This window comes from Volvox carteri (genome assembly GCF_000143455.1).
Source record: "Volvox carteri f. nagariensis unplaced genomic scaffold VOLCAscaffold_77, whole genome shotgun sequence".
In the NCBI taxonomy this organism is placed as follows: Eukaryota; Viridiplantae; Chlorophyta; class Chlorophyceae; order Chlamydomonadales; family Volvocaceae; genus Volvox; species Volvox carteri.
The window spans coordinates 481,779-500,532 of record NW_003307620.1 but is presented as its reverse complement, the minus strand read 5'-3'; the positions used below and the strand labels follow the sequence as shown (position 1 = coordinate 500,532).

Sequence of the window (18,754 nt, the reverse complement as noted above, 5' to 3'; positions counted from 1 at the left end):
GGGGGTGGGGGGAGAACTCGGGTTTGCTGCACCGGAGGGCGCCCTTTAGGCACCTTTGGAGTTTCTGTTGGGGTGTGGGAGGCCGAGGAGCAGCGCCCTGTGGCACCTGTGGATTCAACATGACGGAGCGCTTCGGCGGTCGTTCCCGCTGGGGTATACGGTTAGGTGTCCCTGGCCTGCGTCAGGCCCGGATGGATGTGCAACAGACATATATACACACACACTCGCTTTACCTGCCCTCGTCTCTTGTCGACTCCGCCCGCTCTTCCCTTCCACGTCTCCAGGTACCATGTCCTCCGCGAATCTCTTCCCCCTTCTCTTTATAGTGTGTATAACCCCCACTGACAACTCACGCCTCCGGGTGCATCTTTCCCCCTCGCCCCCCGGAATCTGAAACACCGAACCCCCCTCAGATTCGGTCCATGGTGCTGTTGGTGACCAATTACGACGAGGAGCAGGGCTTCTCCCGCATCCGTACTGTACGGGTGAGGGTGGTGGACGTCACGCGGGGGGAGGCGCCCGTACCCGGCAGCAAGGCCGCCGCCGCCGCCGCCGCCGCAGTGGCTGCAGGGGAGGCCCCCGCCCCCAACCCGGAGATGCTGTTGGCGGACTTCAGTGTGCTGTCCAAGTACGAGGCGGATAAGGGGGTGACGCAGGTGAGAGACAGACAGATAGACAGATAGATAGATAGACAGACAGACACAGATAGATAGACAGATAGATAGATCTCCGTACAACACTCCTCATCCCTGCCGCACCCAGGTGGCGCTCATGAAGCTCTACAAGGAGTACGGCGACTCCGCCTACAACGTGTTCAAGGAGGCCAAGGTGGACAACGCGGGGGCCTTCGTCTCCCAGGACCCCGAGGCCGTCCTCACACAGCTCAAGAGCTACCTGGAGACAGCCAAGGCGCAGAAGGCGAAGGAGGCCGCTGCGTTGGCGGCAGCGGAGGAAGAGGGCGAGGAGGTGACGACGGATCTTCGGCCGCACACGTGGCGTTTCCGTACACTGGGCCTGACGTACGGCGGTGATAGTTTGGAGGCTGTGGAACATGACATCAAGAATTTGATTGCCTTTGATGGTGAGAGTGTTTGCTGCGGGTGCCGGGGGAGGGGGAGGGGGAGGGGGGGATGTTGTCCCTTTGGAAGGTTGCATACCCCAGCAGGAAGGGGGGGAGCAAACAGGGGAACTAGCGACAGTGACAGAGTGCAAGTAACCAACCAGTAAGGAACGCGGGTAACAGCGGGTGCGGACATGGTCGGCGGTTGAGCCGTTGTGGGGTTGGTTAGGCGGTTGGCCTGTAGCAGACCAGTTTTGATCCCCGAGGAAACGCAAACACACACACACACGACGTTTGTCATTTCAACCCCACACGGCATGCCCATCCCCACTTCTCCCTCTTTTTCCCCCCGTTTACGGAATACACACACGCACACGTGAATAGGCACGCTGGCCCCCGGCGAGGCCCGGACATGCGCCACGAGTCGGGCCGCCTTCGCCAACGGCGACACCTACTTTGGCTCGTACCAAGATGACGTCAAACACGGCCCGGGGGTCTACACCTTCGCCTCGGGCGCCGCGTACGCCGGGGAGTACCAGGGCGGCAAGCGCCACGGCCGCGGCGTCATGGTCTTCCCCGACGGGGGCGCCTATGTGGGGGAGTTCGCGGCCGATAAATTTGAGGGGCAGGGCCAGTACCGCTACCCCGACGGCTCCGTCTACACCGGGGCCTGGGAGGCCGGGAAGAAGCACGGCCCCGGTGTGTATTGGGACACGGCACGTGGGTGCCTGCACGGCGTGTGGAAGAAAGGGCTGTTGGTGGGGGAGGCAACGTACGACCAACCGGCGCTGCGCTTTCGGGGCGAGTTCGTCCGTGGTGTGCCGGCGGGCGGCGCGACGTATACGTTGACAGGTCATCGTACACTGGACATGCCGTGTTTTGCGGCGGCAGATATTCAGAGCATGCAGGGCCCTACATTGGCGCTGAACTGCGCGTACGGCATTCCACCAGGCAGTGGGGACGAGCCGCAGCTGGATGAGGACGGTCAGCCGATCGAGGTGTGTGGACCTCCCCCGGGGGTGCAGATGGGGGGAAGGGGTGGTCGCCGAGGAGCAGACCCTCTGAGTTACACATGGGGGAGAGGGATTTCCGCCCCGCGTCCCGCGCACTTGCGCCTGCGCCGCTGCACCTGCAGAGGGGGCGGTCGGACCCCATCATCGCCGAACCTCATGTGTTTCGTGTTACATTTTCTTTTTGATCCCTCCCCACTGCCACCTGTCAGACACCTCTGCTGCTGGTTTGCTCCTGCTTCTTGTCTCTCAGGACCCGGACAAGCCCCCCCTGCCCTCCCACCCCAAGTACGAGGGCCTCACCTACACGGCCGAGGAGCTGCCGCAGCTGGTGGGCGACACGGTGTTCCCGCCGGAGGAGGGCAAGCCAGTGCCCCTGCCCGCTGTTCCCGCGTTCAGCGTGGCCACCGGGCTCGTGACCTGAGCGGTGAGAGAGAGGTGTGGTGGGTGGTTGTACAGGACTGCGGATACGATCTCTCCTCTTGCGGTAATGGAGACTAGCGCGCAGACATGGAGGTGGGCTGGATGTGGCCGGCGGCGGAAGGGCCACCAGCCGCTGGTTGGTTGGCTAGCTGCCCAGCTGGGGGTTGGTTGTCGTTGTTGTAGCAACTGCTGTTGAGCTGGTGTTTGGAGGATCCCTGCGTGCGAGGAACGGGCGATACAGCGTCGGAGTTCAGGGCCAGGACAGTTTGAGTGGGGTTAGACCATGTAGGAACTAATAAGCTGGGGAGTTTGCGAACCCCAGTGGGCATGAGGGTGGTGATGGGGTGATGGCGCAGATCAGGTCGTTGGGAGGGATTTGCGGAGAGCTGGGACATGGTGGGCGGAGAGGAGGGCCGGTGGGAAGAGGGCGGCCCAGGGAGAGGCGAAACAGGGGTATGCGCGTGGAAGTGCAGAGCAGAGAGCACCTCCCTGGAGGGAAAGGGCTCATGGAACGGGGCATCAGGAAACGAAAGTGCATGGATACACCGGGTGAGACGTGAGACGAGAGCGGTGCTATGGTGTCGTATGCCATGTGGGGCTTGTTTGGCAGCTCGGCCGTTCCAGGTTTGGGCTCCGCATGTGGTGAGCGATTCAAGTGGCGACATGGCCTGCGATCATGCACGGTGCAACTGCACCGCGCCGGCGCTGCGAAGTTAATTGGCATTTCAGCGCTGTTGGGAAGTAGCGGGTGAAGCTTGCCCCGTCGATACCATCAAGAGGTTCCCGTCTCAACGCGCCGGAATGCCCTGTTACCGTCTTCGCCGCCGCTTCTGGGTTCATCCAGTCCGGGATGCCGTACGGCTGAGGGCCGTGCATGCGCATGTGGTTTGGGTTGGTGTCTCTCCCTATTTCCTGTATGCATGGGAACACCCACTGCACAAATACATACGGGGCCCAAGATACATTACAGATGCAAAGTTTACAATGACAATCGATTTGGGACCCCGCCCCCGGGGGTTTCGGAACTTTGATGCTCTGTAACCTGACCCTGTTGACGAAGGAATCGTTTTGGGGAAATGAAGGGATGTGTTCCTCCACAGCTCTTTCGTGCATGCACAGTTCCCGTAATAGCAGCCGCCCCTATCCCACCTGTATCCTGCTTTTCCAGGATAGCTAAGTTACATATAATGCTACATTATCGCATAATGCTGTAAGGTTGGCTTACTCGCTGTAACCTCCAAACCCTGGCGACCAGGAGGTCGTGTTGGCGACCTCAAGGACGGTTTTCAGACTCACCCACCACAGCGCTTTCCAAGTCAATAATGTGTGTTAGGCGAAGTACGGCAAGTTATTTATAGCCCAATTTACAAACATTGGAAGTACACGCATGACATATAGCAATGTCTTTGTTCAGTCCATTCAGTCGGGTGCGACCAATTACTGCAAACCACCGCAATGAGAGAACAGCAAGTCACACCTCTATTGGCTCCGAAGTTGCACGGCGACACACTATCTCTAGCTACCCAACGGCCTCCTGAGATTTCTAAGCCATGCTCCGCATCCCAGCCCCTGCCTACGACAACCTGATCTACTGTTGAGAACCCCGTTCTGCGACGAAAAAAAAGATGCGCTGAACACTTAAGTGTCACGTATTGACAGTCTGCCGAGAACCCCGTTCTGCGACGAAAAAAATGCGCTGAACACTTCACGTGTCACGTATTGACAGTCTGCCACGCCCATACGCACATCAGAGTCGATGAATCTTCAAGACGCTGCTTAATCGCCCAATTAGAGCCCCTTCATAGTAGCACACACTCAATCCTAAGCCAACCTTCTATTTACACGAATGCAGCACTGCCATAATTCCATAGCTGGTCTACCCTGAATCCTCGCCTGGCGAGTCATATCCTATCCACACATTCAACGGATGCGTCAAAAGAACCTCTGAATACTGACGCAAGCTACACTATAGCTGGATTTAAAATCCTCGATCATTGCTAAGTGGTCAATTCGAAGCTCACCGGGGCACTTGTCGGACCCGCTTCCTCAGCGCCAAATGGCTTTCTGCTGCTTGTTTCCTCCGATGCTGCTACCCGTGCTGTCGCGGAGGCCAGTTGCATTGCCACGCAGTGAACCTGAGAACGACCCGAAGAGGAAGCAGCAGCTGTAGTTAGTGAACTGGGATGCCAACACTGGGATCCCAACAAATTTCGTGGACCGAACAGTGCGATAACGAAAAGGCTAAGCAAATGCAACAGTAGCTAGCTGCTAACATCCGCATCCATCCCGCCAACTCCTACATCGTAGAACTTTATATCAGCAGGTGCCGTTTTACGGATACATTAAGTGGGCAGTCGGTGGTGGGCCATTTCGGCACACCCAAATATATGCCATGCATGGAGTATGGCCGATCAGGGTCAACGGCAAACAGCTGGACGGCAGCAAGCACTTCAGCCCAACTCTTGTCTCGTTCCGCTACCTTATCCTCTTCGCTTTTTGGCAGCTCCCAGTCACCATTTAAACCCCATAGACTTTCCAAGCTCTTACCACGGACACTGTTGTATTGACGCCCAGCCACACATCCAACTTGAGTACGGACTGCCATTACACTGCCCCTTGACCGCCGCATACCCTTACCTACCCTCCAGGCTGGACGTGACCGTGCCAGTGGTCCCGACCGGTCCGTTAACAGATATCCTTACGGTCGTTGCACCGTTCAGGCTGCTCCCACGCAAGTGCTGTTGGTCTTGATGCTCCCAGTTCTTCTGCATGCTCACACGCAGGGCCGCAGAGCGTTCACGCGCTGCCGCCGCCTTTTCCTTGTACAAGGAAGTGAGCGGGGTTCTCTTGCCCTCCGATGACGCGTTCATAGTTCCACGGGGCGTGGTGACGTCAGGCTGCATGTTTTCGCCACCGCTGTACAAGAAGCCCCGTTGTTCACGTGAGTCCGGAGACATCCCTGGAGAGTACATGCGAGCGCTGGTAGGCCGACCGGCAGACCTGGGAATGGAGCGCGGCGTGGGGGAGCCCATGCTGCTGCTGGGAGGGCTAAAGCCCCCAGGGCCAGTCGGTGGCCGCGGTAAGTTAGGGCTTGTGCTCTGCTGCGGCGAGGACAAGACCGCGCCCCGGTAAGACAGTGGCTCTCGCTGCAACCCTTGGGCAGTTGAGGGCTGACCCCATGCTGTACGCCTGCAGGTGGCTGCACCAGATACGCCCACATCTGCAGATGCAGCAGCCGGTTGAGCAGCTGTGCCTGTAGCAGTGCCTCGTGGCAGCAAGCTGGTGGCGCATAACGCAGAGTTTGTGCGCACCAAGGGGGGTCCGGCGGCCTGGGGTGCCCCTGTTTCTGCTGCGCCAGCATTCCCGTCGGTTGTCGGGACAGTTGTTGCACGCAGGGAGGATGCCCACGTCGTGTAGGGGCGAGCAGAGTGGGTCTGTGACATAAGGGATGAACGAGCCCATGGACCCATGCCATTTCCATTTGGAACCCGCCGCCCCGATGGCGTTTGGCAGGGGCTGGGCGGGCGATGTCCGCCGACGGGAGGAGCAGCCGGAGGGCCCGAAGGGCCCGCAGCGGTCACGGCAGGTGCCGTCGGGAGATGCGGCGAGAAGGTAAAGCTCTGCGGTAGCCACCGGAGGGAGAAAAAAAACGGAAGGCAGTAGTGCATGTGTTGTAGCGCGATAGCTACACAGTAATGATGAGCTTATTAAGAAATATGCAAATCTATTTATGATTATGAAATCTTCTGAAACTGATATGGCTGTCAAGGAAGTTTGTAAGAATTCACCGGAACTGAACATCAAGCATCTGTACGACAGCCTTACCGAAATCCACAACCTTACTGAAATCGCCTTTGCTCACAGAACGACGTGTTGTTGTTTAGAATTCATATTCTACACACGTTCGGAGCGCGGTTTTATACCGTGGTCGGGGTGGTTTTAAACCCAAAAAAAAAGGTCGGGGCAGTGCCGGCCTGAGACAGACTTCACGTGTCTTTGGCACTGCACCGCACTACAACAGCATGAATGTGAAAATCCTATACGAAAAATACACGTGACAAAAACCACTATAGCGAGCTGTGTGAGGTGCGCAATAACAACACGTTTACAGTAAGACCCAGGACGCCAGGAACTGCTCACCTCGTCATCTTCTGAGCTCCTCTTCGATCTTTGCGATGCGTCTACATGCGGCACCACAACCTGCTTCGCGCCGCCCACGCTAATTTCAGCCCCACCGCCGCCGCTGCTCTCTGCCCGATAGCGCCTGCTCGCTGTTGCATCGTTCCCCTCGTTGGGCTCTGTGTACTTGGCAGCCCCTCCCCCGTCTGAGTCTGGTGAGTGGGATAATGACTGATGCTGAGACGGTACCTTGTCCAGCCCCAACATCCTGCGGTAATCCTGAATCATTGTCGCGCGCGTCTTCGAGCCTGCAACCCACTTCTGCCCGTCGATGACTTTGCCTTTGAGAGCCTCCTGCAGAGTCGAAGAAAAAACGATGGGTTAGCCACACCCGATTACCCAACACTCCAAAACTTGCTTCCTATATCGACCCAGGCCGGCATCTACTACCCAGCTAGACAGGACACGAAAAATACACGGCTGGGTGCGTGTTTCGATGTGACTGGCAGTGCAAACGGTGGGTTACAGCAGCTGAACGGACCTTGAGCGCGGCCACAGTGAGCTTCTGCAGACGCGCCTCAGGGCCGCCGGCGCACATGCGGCGTAGGTTGATGTCGTCAAGCACGGGCGCCTCAAGTGCTGCAGCAGGATCATTATCGTCACTGTTGCGCCTAGAGGTGGTCCCCCGGCGAGATCCTGCACCTATCCTGCTGCCGCGGCGGCTTTTTGACTGCTCTTCCGCGAATTTATCCTCATCCCCAGAGGACGTGTCAGTAGGAGACGGGCGGCGGCTATTGCGCCTGGAGCCTCCAGCCGTGTTACCGGCACCCACGCAAGCCAAAGATCGACGGCTTGCACGTGAGGAGCGGAACTTTGGTGCGGGGGTGGCATTCTTGGGGTTCCAGTCACGGTCACCGTCGCTGTCCTCATCCCCAGAGGAATCCTCATCCTCTTCGTCCTCCTCTTCCTCTTCGTCATCGTCTTGATTATCAACAACATCATCATCGTCCGAGCTGCCCTGGTCATCCTCCACGTCACTATCTTCAACAACAGCCTGCTCGGGGCGGGTCTTCACCTCGATTCCTTCGTCCACCTCCATATCATCCGACCTCCGGTGATCACTTTGCTCAGTGCCACACATCACTCGTTTGGCCTGCGGAAACCACACGGCATCAAAAGCAGACATTCGAAGATGTGTGCAACACATATCATGAACGAAATACATGGGAAAGAGTGGCAGCAATAGCAGAGCTCCTCCACAAAGCACGGCCACCCTACCTTGTCGATAGTGTTAACCTGGCCATCGCTCCCGCGATTGCTGTGCCGGTAGTCAGGCGAGTAACGCTTCATGGCTCCGCCAGCAGCATCGTACGATGGCAACCCTCGTCGTGGTACAGGCGACAGGAACTCCAGGGCCTGGTTGGTGCAGAGCAGGGATTCACACATATCCTGTGACTACTTTAAGGGCAGCGTCACACTTTATGAAAAGCAAAAAACACATTGCTGTGAAAGTGAAGGTGGCAACTAAATGTGCAGATGCATAATATGCATGACAGTACTTACTCAAACAGCTATAGTCTGATGTGTACCATGTGGTCAGAATGTCGACATTAGAAGAGGTCGTAGGGGTACGGAAGTCAGCGGTAAAGAAACCTACGCGCGGCCCTGTATGCGTCAGTGTGCACGCGTACCTTAGTCGGCCCCTCCCTGGAGGTAGCAGGCGTGTCGGGGGACCCCGCGTCCTGCATTTCAACATCGCCCCCGCCGGTCGCTGTGGGTTCAGCACCGGAGTGCAGCATACTTGGCGTAGCCTCCACTTCCTCACTGGCAAGTCCAACGTTCCTGTTCGCTCGGCTTGTAACAGCCGATGGCGTGTTGTTGCGCACCACGTTGAGTGCCTCAAGGACGGCATCTACCTGCACATGTGCACAAACACAGCAGTATGGGTTAACCGAGGAAACCGGGAGATGCTGGTATACGCACAGGTGTACGTAACCCATTTGCAGCGACCATGAAGTGCAGGGCGACAATGAAACGCAATTGGAAGTGACTGTATATCTTGGGCACTTTTAAACCACGTGCCATGTACTATAGGCACAATAGATTATGGAGATAATGGAATATGGAGATTATAAAGACCACAACCAGAATAAGATCCGAGGACGGGATCCCGGGAAGGCCAACAGTAAAAACAAACCTGCTTATCGGTTTCGTCCTGCGTTGACATGGAACTGTGGGGTGGTGCAGCCGCGACGTGTGCTGCAGCGGCCTGAAGTGTGATTGCGAGCTTGCGGTACTGCGCAGATTTCTTCTGCGCACCATCCAGCTGCACGCGCAGGACGTCAACCTCCTCCATGTACCGCACCATATCGACGGTCAGCTCGTTGCTCAGGGTCCTGTAGGATCCATTGAGAAAGACAGCGGACATCACACCATGCAGACAGGTCATACACACAAACAGAGTAAGGGGCATGTACATCTGTAGAAAGGAAGGGGCTGTACGGGCCATAAGCTGGTCTAGAATGGCTGCATGCTTAGGTCAAGACAGATCAGTACGTAGCGAAGTTGAGTTAGCATTTGATTGAACTGGTGCGCCTTTCATGTGCATATGTCGATGGGGTAGCCATTGCTGTGGTGTGCAGGATGCGAATGGCATGCACGGCCGTTTCATACTTGGATTCGACGCTCATCCGGAACAGCGTGCGCAGCAGCTCGCGGCACTCCGCAACGGTACGCAGCCCGGTCCACCGCCGAGGATCAAGAGCACCACCGCCGCGGGATTCCTCCTCCGCCTTCTGCCGCTCCCAGTCCGCTTGCAGCTCAGTAATTTGCTCGTTATGGTATGCCACCTTTGTAGTTATAGCGGAAAACGCATATTGCAAGGCGTGTTGGTAAGCGAGCTGTGGAGACACAACAACTGCACTGCATATAAACCCTACTTACTGCAACGACCGCGGATACAGCAGCGAATTGTAGAGGCTCTCTAGTAAACAATTGGGCAATCATTGCCCATCGGAACGTGGTGTGGACTCTTAAGAGAGGACCGTCAGTTGCGTGCTGTTGTCGATTCACGCACCTTCTCCTCCAGCTCCCTCTTCTTCGTCAGAAGTTTTTGCCGGTATTCCGGGTCACTGGCAGCACCAGCGCCCATGGCCATAGTGGACGCAGTGTTGGGGCTGAAGGGCAGGACGGCGTGCCCCCCAGCCATAAGAAGTGGACTGGCTGGCTGTGTCTGATCCAGATACGTGAGGCGTTTCTCGAGTTCCTGTTGGGAAGAGAATGCAATCACAATTCATTACTTTGTTTGTAAGCAGCACAAATCGCCAATCTGTGCTAGGAGAAGAACCCCGTCACCTTAAGCTTCCGAGTAGCTTCTGCGCGTTGAGCAAGCTCGCCGTCAATGACCTTGCGGAACTCGCACGACATGTTGCACATTTCAAGCTCTCTCTGAAGCCATTCCCGCCGCTCCTTGTCTGTGCGTAGCAGAGGCGCCTGTAGCAGCAGCGAATTTGCTTGAGCTGCTTGACAACGGATCACGGAGCCGTGGACAAGATACACAGCAACACCTAATCTAACATGTCCGCAGGACACTGTAGACAATGGTTCGCGGATACGAGCCATACCTGGGCGTTTGGCTGAATCTCAACGTTGCCACCCCCTGCTGGCTGTGTGACCACAGCAGCCGTCGCCTGTGGCTGCGATGCCTTTCGTCTTTTCTCCTCCTCGAGCTCCTACAAAAGTAAAGATAGGGTAGAAATAGTCAAGAGTGCTATGCCCGGTCGAGAAAGCTAGTTGGCAGACATCATGAGTAGGAATGCTAAGCTCTCAAAACAGATAACACACAAAAGGAATGCCAATTCTCTTACCTTGATACGCTTGCGTGCTGCAGTGGCATCCGAAATCTTCCGCTGCAGGACAGCAGACTGCTTGGCCTGCAGGGCCACGGGATAGGAGCTCGGCCTGAAAACTTGCGCGTCATGGGAAAGGGGGTACAATGCCTAGGTAGATTTACCTCGTCAGCATCACATGTCATTACATGGCGGCTAAAGCACGTACCAATGTCTCTTCAAAGCGCATTGACGATAACGGACAACCTTACCGCCATGGCCTGCAGGTGCTGAATCTGAGCACGGTCTTTGCGGCTCTGTTTGCGCAGCTGGCCCAGTTCACGTTCGCGTTCCTGCCGCCACTGCGCAAACTGCTTCGCGTTAGCTTCAAGCTGCTTCTGGACCGCGACCTGTGGGAGGGGTTACGAGAGGTTATTGGGTCACAAGGCAGCTCCAATTTTCACCCACCGGCAAAAGGCAAGCCCCGGAACCTCGACACAATTGCCACATGTGCTTGGTACATGCAGTGAGACGATATACCGACAAATGCCCGTTGGAGGGCCCCCTAGCCGTCACTGGAATGCATGCCGGCGGCCCCGCAGCTCGTAAATTGACGGCGGAACACACTTCAGCACGGCGTCAGCCCAACCTCCCATGCATGTACAAAGCATGTTAAGATGCTAAATACCCAGGCTGACCTTCTGCTGCTTGAGCCGTATGATGTCAGCAGAGAGACGGCGATGGGCGTCCTCGGTGCGCTGCTTGATCTTTTGCAAGCGCGCGTACTCGCGCTCTTGATGCCGCAGCTGCAGTGTGCAAGTGGGCAACAGCGACCACAGAAGCCCTTTCCAGTATAGTGTGTAGCATGTATTTGCATTTGGGCGTATAGGGCCTCAGCATTTGGACAGGGAGGGCACCCGAAGCATATATGCAAACCCGGCTGCACTACTTGAACGCCACTTGAGCTGCATGACCTATATCTACACCTCCATCTAAAAAAACAAGCCTGGGCAAGGCGATATGTGACTTGCCGTTTTCAGCCGCTCGTCGTAATCACGGATGCGCTCCATGTAGTTGGCCTCCAGGCGCTTGCGCTCCTCCTCGTTTGCTGCCGATACAGCATTCAGCTTCTGTGGAGGGTGGGTTAAAAATCCCCACCGGTATGCACATTTAGTAACAACTATACAAGATGCAATGGCCGCAGAAGGGTTTGCGCAATGGCTTGTCCTCGGGACAAGAATGATCGAGCATGATATCATAGGGAACATGAGCCAAACCCTAAGCTGTACTTTCCAAAGGATCAAGTTACTTCCTTCTTAGCCCGCAACTTCAACAAATTACCCCCCCTTTCAAAGCATGCCGTCATTTTTGCATTGGGTACATCCTCAACCCGCGCTCGAGGATGGCGCACCTCCATGAGTGCCTTCCGCTCAGCGACCAGAGTATCCCGCTGGGCTTCCAAGTCTGCCATCGCCCTGTCATAATGCTGCTTGAGAGCCGGCGTTGCGCCCGCGTTCACCATCAGCTCCACCATCTTGCGCTCCTTGGCCTCCAGCTGACGTTGCAGCAGCGCCACCTCCTTCTTCATCTTCTCTTGGCTCAGCCTGCATCGGGACATGGGGGCCATACACCTCAACTACGCAAGTGCATGCAACGGTGTTCAGGACAAGTTCCACCGGCTTGCAATACAGTCCGCCACTTCACGTGTGCAAAATAATGGTGAATGTATGCAAACTCTAAGCCTTTGCCCGGTTTAACCATTAGTGCTGTTTTCAATTAGTATGGCGGTATAAATTTTCAATAAGTATAGTCCATGGGCCCCGGGCTTTGACGGACACCCCTGCATTCGTGCGGAACTTGTAACTTGTTACCCAAGGCCCTGCCTTCCATCCTGGCACATACGTGTGAGCTGCAAGCTCAGCCATGAAAATCTCCTCCTCCTCGACAGCCAGATCGCCCGGCTGGTTGAGCACCGCGTCATCCTCACCATCCCCACCGCCGTCAGCACCGTCCAGTGTAATTGGGCCGTCGAGCATCGAGGCGGGCCCTGAATGCATGGGAATTCCGAGCACGTCGGCGTGCCGTCCAAATTAACTGGCGCGACAACAAGCGCAGCCCATTTCCGGCAGCTACACGAGTACCCAACAGAGCACCTGGCGAAAGACGGCGTTGCATGGCCTTGGCACGCACACCAATTGCACTCATGCTATGAGCCCGGGCAACTCGATATTGTACCCCGTACCCGGTGACGCTGGACATACCCGGTGATGCTGGATCCAGTTCTCCGACCGTTTTCACACCACCCGGCGTACGGGGCTCCAGACCATGCACGCGCCGCCGCCTGTAAAGTGCCCAAGAACGAAATTGCAATCCGGCCCATTTAATATCTAAGAGCAGGAAATGATCAGAAGCAGTAAAGGAATGTCACAGTAACACTTCTGACCCCAACGGCAATGTACTACAGCATGCCACCACCCTTGGGACGCTAGTAACGGTTGAGGGAGGGTCGGCTATTGTAGGCCCACCAACGGGCCATCAGGCATGTAGCTCAAGCTTAATGAACAAGTGCGTCTCCCGGGAAAAGCCCCATTCATCAGGCATACGTAGCAGCGGTCTCAATGCCGCTATGCCAGACAGGCTCAAAACCTCTCGTGCTGTTCATATTTATCCAACGCAGCAATTGAGCCGCCGTGGATCCGCAGCTATTAGATCGTCGTGTGTAAAGTTGGGGACTGTCTATAGACCATCTGTTTTCAGGCCTATCAATTATACCATGGCACGATCCGTAGACTATTCTATACCATGAATTTATGTACGATCTTTTTCTCGGCTCGACACAGCGCCATAGAGATTTGAACTAAACCTAGCACATGATGCCCTGTCCAGCACGCACATGTAGGGAAGGTGAACCGCCAATGACTTCATGGACTTCACCTCAGCCTCCAGCTCCGCGATGCGGGCCACGTAGCCCTTGACAATGTCCAGGCCAGGCATGGGCAGCTCGGCCCCGTCCGGCCCACCGGGGTTGTCCTGACGGTGCTGCAGACCGGCAGCAGCAGCCGCCTGGTTCATTCGCAATAGGTCGCACTGCGCCTGTGCAGTTTGCCACTTGTCCGTGATGGCTGCCAGGTCTTGCCTTAAGTCCTCCTGTAGACGACCGGCGTGAACACCACACGTATCATTTACATGTACATATACCAGCGCTACACCACATGCGCTTTGCCTGTCACACTCAGGATAGGAAGCGTCTCCGGAAGCCCAGGCCGTTGCCTTGCCATGAATAGCAAAGCTACCAGTTGCAATGCCTTGTATCCACCGTGTCGCAGTCAAGGAGCAGCAACTGTGACAGCGTAGTAACGCAGCAGTGGCTTCAGGCCAAACTACCGTACTCACCAAATCCATCTTGAGGCGCATGTTCTCCGACTCCAAAGCGCTATTCTCCTGCGTAAGCCGATCCACTAAGCTCTCCAGCGCGCTGTTACCGAGCCCGCTTGTTCCTAATGCGTCCAGGCACCCCTCGTTACCGGAAGCTGCTAGTGCACGTTTGAGCGAAACATTCTCCGATTTGAGCTGCGCGATTGTGTTCCTCAGCACTGCCAGCTGAGCCGCCACCGGGTCACGATTCACCACTGGCTTGTTGCGGATGTGACGTGCACGGTCAGCGTACCTGCGCGACAGATTTTAGGAGTGTCCTATCGACCCCATTAAGTCCAATGGGCTGCGCATGCTGATTGGGTGGCAGGAACGCCGGCATGCTCCAAGGAGTATACCATCGTGTGTCCCTCAGTTTTTTTCGTTACATAACATAACAAAACAGCAACCCACTGCCCAATCACACCCGCAAGTTATATTTCACCTCCATCTGCTACGGCACAATCACCTGAGCGTGTTTAGGCTTTCTTCAAAGTTGCTGTCTGCGGGACTAACGCAGGCGATCATGACTGTGCGGCTGTTCCCGCCCAGCGAGTCCTGCAGGAGCAATAGCACTGCCAAGTCAGCGTCCATGGATATAGGACAAAATTCACGGGGCCAACCATTTAGTAGAAACAACCAATAGGCCAGGGGCCAATAACAATGGCTACCCCATAGGGTTGCTGCAACTTTTCGTACTATGACCGCACCTGCAGCAACCGCGTAAGCTTTGAATCGCGATATGGAACATGTTTGTGGTTGTCCACGATAGCATTAATGACGTTTCCAAGGGCCAGCAAGCCACGGTTAATGTGGATTCCTTCCCGCAGCCGTGCACCTGTCGCATAAGATTAACGGATATCTCAGGACTATCTTGTGGGTGCGTAACAAAGAACAGGTGTTTCCGAAAATGGATCGGAGTTACCATCTGAAGGGACTTCCCTCATCGAACACTCTTAAAATGTCCGCACCTTCAGCCTTCGTTCGCTTAGCGCGTTCGCTGCCGGCTAGGTCCACCAGATGCATCTTGGCTCCCAGAAAGTCTTCCACGCCCTCAACCTCCTCGCCAGTATTCTCATCGTCCTCTTCCCCATCGTCGTCAATCCCTGTGATGCAGCAACGTGTATTCCCAATCACTGGTCCATCGACCCAAGTGGCCCAGGGTATCACAATGATAGCTCCAACATTTGTGGGCCCGCCAAGGCCACCTTGAAACGTTTTTGGTTCTAGCATTAAATATGTGCATTAAGCCCTCCATATCCTGCCATATCCTGGACGCTCACCTTGTTCCCCCTGTGCCGCCGCTGCTTGCTGCACCTGACGCCGCTGCTCCATGGTAATCGTAAAGATTGCATGGCTGCGGCTGCTGCGGTTGTTCATGTTTGTCGAAGCAGTAGAGCGGCATAGGGTCCCGAGCTCCAGCACCTCCGCCATCTCCTCCCGGCTGCGGACCTCCCTCTCCACGGCACCGTACAGTGACACATCACCGTTTGGAGTCTCCCGTATCGTCACCGCAGGCCTTGGTCCGTTGCTTGCCGGCAAAAGCAGGTCCTTAACCTCCTCCTGTTGCACGTGTAAGGAAAAAGCCACGAAACATGCGTGCAGCACGTAAACTGTTACCAAGTTTGAAGCCACTCCACCGACAGGTCTATGACAAGCGGCGACAGCGCAAGACCCACAGCACGTCCTCCCCTAGAAACAGGAGTTGTGACGTACCTTGTGGATTTCCACAAAGCTTACGCGCACGGTGATGGCACGGTCCTTCGCCGCATCGATACGGTTAAAGATGTCGTTAATAGTGTCAGGTATAACACCACGGCAGCGTGCTCCCGGCCTGTACTCGCTTCCCATTGTAAATGTTTTCCCAGAGCCAGTTTGGCCATAAGCAAACACGGTTGCGTTGTAGCCCTTGAAGAGGCCATCAACCAAAGGCGCGATACACCGCGCATAGAGCTGGTCCGGCGCAGTACCTCCCTCGCCAAAAACATGGTCATATGTAAACGTATGTTGACCCGTTGAAACCTGTGACACGTTGACAAACTCCAATTAATGTTTGGCTGTATCGGGCCTGAGGAAACTGTGAATGGAGACCAACCTGCGGACAGCCCGGTGTCACAAACAAACTCTCTCTGCAACCGTCATCAATCTCAGACGCCACAAGAGGACGAATCTTGACGGCCACACAGACATTGCTCTCCTCCGGTGGCTGTGCTGTTTCTGCCATGGTCCTGGACCCTGGAAGAGCTGTTGCGCAGACCACCTGAACATAACAGACTTTATTCCTACGGAAAATGTGGCATGCTGAGAACGCTTGCGTAGGATAGCCAAATGCGGGAAGTCGTTGGCAACGGTGACGCGTCGACTGGAAGCGAATCTAGCGCCGTTATAATGTTTTGGAAGTTAAGACGTCTGTGTGGAATAACACTTTACCTGATAATGGCTGCTGTCCGCGTTTGTGGGGCTCTTCTGGTTTGCCGCCCGTATACACATGTCGTATTGCATTTAAATGTTCACATAAACGCCACCACCTTCGCCAGTGTAAAGTGTTGTTAATAAAGAACAATCTGAAGTATTTATATGAGTGATGGAACTTTCCTTTATCACAACACAGCTTTTCGGCTACCCATCCTTTCTTGGGAGTGCAACTACTTCAGCGCCAGTCTATGAAAATGAATTTACTCAAATGCTTTTATTCATGTGAAAAAAATAATTTCGTGGCGTTCCTGTGGGTTGGGCTTATGCTTTCGTTGTGTAAAGGAATGCTTGACCGGAGCAGCGTTGAGAGCAGCCATGGAACCATCCAATTTTTCCTGTATATTCGTTTGGTACGGGGAGAGAGCGGAGTTGGCTAATTGGCAGCAGCCCAACCGTCATCTTTGTATTGTACTTGGCGTGGTGGATAAGGCAGGCAAAATGCTGGAACGGCATAGCCGTCGAGTCATATTCGACCTTTTTTTCGTTAGCACCTGACGAGGCGGCGTTACATGCGGCTCTTGTGTGTTAACTTGCCTACTATGCAGCGGTACAGTTTCCAGCTTAACTAATTCAACCCTAATACGCATGGTCATCCCTATGGGGGGGGGACCCCCGGACCGCTTCGCGCTGGGGCCCCCAAAAAGGCGTCTGTTATGTAATCGCGTGTCAGGGCCTACTACGCAGTCAGGGGCTTGTGTCCCGCGGCCGGCGAACCTACCGGGCAAGCCCGCTGCCTTTGTGCATCATGGCATTTGGCACCGGCCTGGGCAGCAAGCACAATCCTACCGCTCTGAGACTGGTTTGATTGTTACTGCTCAACCCGAACAATAGGCAGCGGCACCTCGGCACGAACAGCAGCCTGCCAGGGCAGTCCCGCCATGGCCACCGCTCCACTCCATGTTCTCCCGTGCTTGGTGGCACGGCGGCAGGTGAAGCTCTGTACACATATCAGCGTATGCAGGGCAGTCACCTAACCGACTAACCGCGGTTAGTTATCCCTGTAAAACCCCTCTGCATCCCCTTCACATAATCTATGTATACCATAAATTAGCATTCTTACCCCTACAAATTCACACAAACACAAATTTAGGTACCGCAACGTGTTTACCGTGTACCTAGCAGCATGCAAGCTTTACAGACACACAATGTAACATCGACCAACACACCTTTTACCGCTTCTCAATCAGCCCTAATGCCCTAGTCTGTCAAATCGCTAACCGATACACCCCCCTCACATCCCCTTCTATCCCTGTAAAACTCATTTACATCCACCTTTGCACTTCCCACGCATACCATAAATTAGCACTCGTACCCTGTCACATTCACACAACACACAGTTTCAGGTACCACAACGTGTTTCATGCACCATTGGCAACGTGCAAGCTTTACAGACGCACATACATAACATGGACCAAATAGGCCCTTTAGCGCTTCTCAATCAGCCCTAATGCCCCTAGTCTGTCAAGCCGGCTAACTGGCTAACCCCCCTCACATCCCCATCTATCCCTGTAAAACCCCTCTGCATCCCCCTTCCCATAATCTACGTATGCCATAAATGAGCATTCTTACCCTGTCAAACTCACACAAACACAATTTTAGGTACCACAACGTGTTTATCGTGTACCTAGCAACATGCAAGCTTTACAGGTGCACAATGTAACACGGACCAAACCGAGGTTTAGCGATTCACAATCAGCCCTAATCTTAGGGTTTAGGGTTTTTTACCTTTTTCTGCTGTTGGCGGGGATGCTCCTGAGCATCATGCCGGAGAGCCCACTCGGGACCATCACTGCGGGTCTCTGGAAGGTGGTCAAGCCATAAGGTACACAATAGGGTGGTGGGGCGCGGAACCGGGGAACCGGCATTGCTGCAGGTAGCTGAAGCTTGAGGTGAACCTTCTGCCAGGAATCATGGGACTCTCAACATTAATCGTCCTGCGTATTGTTTCTCATCCTGCCTTCTGCAGAACACCGGCACCACCTGCTGCTACCTCCCACGGAAGCTGACGGTGTTAGGGGGAGCATGACCCATTCTGCCCAGGCCACCCGAGAGGGCCCCGGCAACGGTGTCCAAGGCGGGACATACTAAGCCTAAACATGGAGCCGCCCATGAAAATGAGGCTGGAGTCCCTGGTAGTGCACACAGAGTCGCCAATTGCCTTTCCTGTGCTCTCAATGCTACCAACCTGCTACCGGTGGAAGTGCGCCATGGGCTGGGATCCGACAAGTCGTTTGAGGAGAACCTGCAGCAGCTGACGAATCAGCGATCAACACTGCCAGACAAGGACCCGCTGCTGTCTCGTCTACATGCCACCATCATTCCTCTGGTGGAGATTCAGCGAGGAATGTTCGGAGGCGGCCCTTACAATATCTCCAGCAAGCCTGCACCCCCATCACCGCCGCTGGTGCAGTAAGGACCGCGTCTGAACA

The 18,754-nt window shown here is 55.2% G+C and overlaps 3 protein-coding genes across 3 annotated transcripts in view; 1 reads left to right on the top strand and 2 right to left on the bottom strand.

Annotated features, from left to right (window-relative positions):
• VOLCADRAFT_121654 (uncharacterized protein) overlaps positions 1-2,494 on the top strand; it is a gene marked incomplete at both ends in the record, with an annotated part of 5,858 nt that extends 3,364 nt beyond the window's left edge. The window contains 4 exons of the mRNA XM_002957670.1: positions 414-656; positions 763-1,081; positions 1,445-2,058; positions 2,324-2,494. Of these exons, the coding sequence (XP_002957716.1) occupies positions 414-656; positions 763-1,081; positions 1,445-2,058; positions 2,324-2,494 (1,347 nt within the window). The remainder of the gene's footprint in view (positions 1-413; positions 657-762; positions 1,082-1,444; positions 2,059-2,323) is intronic.
• Positions 2,495-2,896: 402 nt separating this feature from the next.
• On the bottom strand, positions 2,897-14,106 carry VOLCADRAFT_107783 (Kif4 type kinesin). Its single transcript, XM_002957641.1, has 24 exons — positions 13,833-14,106; positions 13,333-13,586; positions 12,593-12,780; positions 12,342-12,486; positions 11,851-12,043; positions 11,138-11,245; positions 10,712-10,849; positions 10,479-10,544; positions 10,236-10,343; positions 9,967-10,104; positions 9,689-9,877; positions 9,286-9,461; positions 8,810-9,008; positions 8,438-8,528; positions 8,304-8,383; positions 7,891-8,028; positions 7,154-7,765; positions 6,634-6,966; positions 5,805-6,009; positions 5,669-5,772; positions 5,196-5,594; positions 4,515-4,628; positions 3,719-3,737; positions 2,897-3,354 (listed from the first exon to the last, which is right to left on the bottom strand). The coding sequence occupies exons 1-24, from the start codon at positions 13,851-13,853 to the stop codon at positions 3,266-3,268; spliced, it is 4,107 nt and encodes a 1,368-aa protein (XP_002957687.1). The 5' UTR covers positions 13,854-14,106; the 3' UTR covers positions 2,897-3,265.
• On the bottom strand, positions 14,004-16,074 carry VOLCADRAFT_68464 (endcodes part of kinesin; the record flags this gene model as incomplete). Its single annotated transcript, XM_002957640.1, has 7 exons — positions 14,004-14,106; positions 14,320-14,408; positions 14,561-14,688; positions 14,822-14,912; positions 15,168-15,413; positions 15,567-15,872; positions 15,946-16,074. Coding segments are annotated over 7 exons (1,092 nt in total), but the record flags the coding sequence as incomplete, so codon positions are not given.
• Between the last annotated feature and the right edge of the window lie 2,680 nt (positions 16,075-18,754).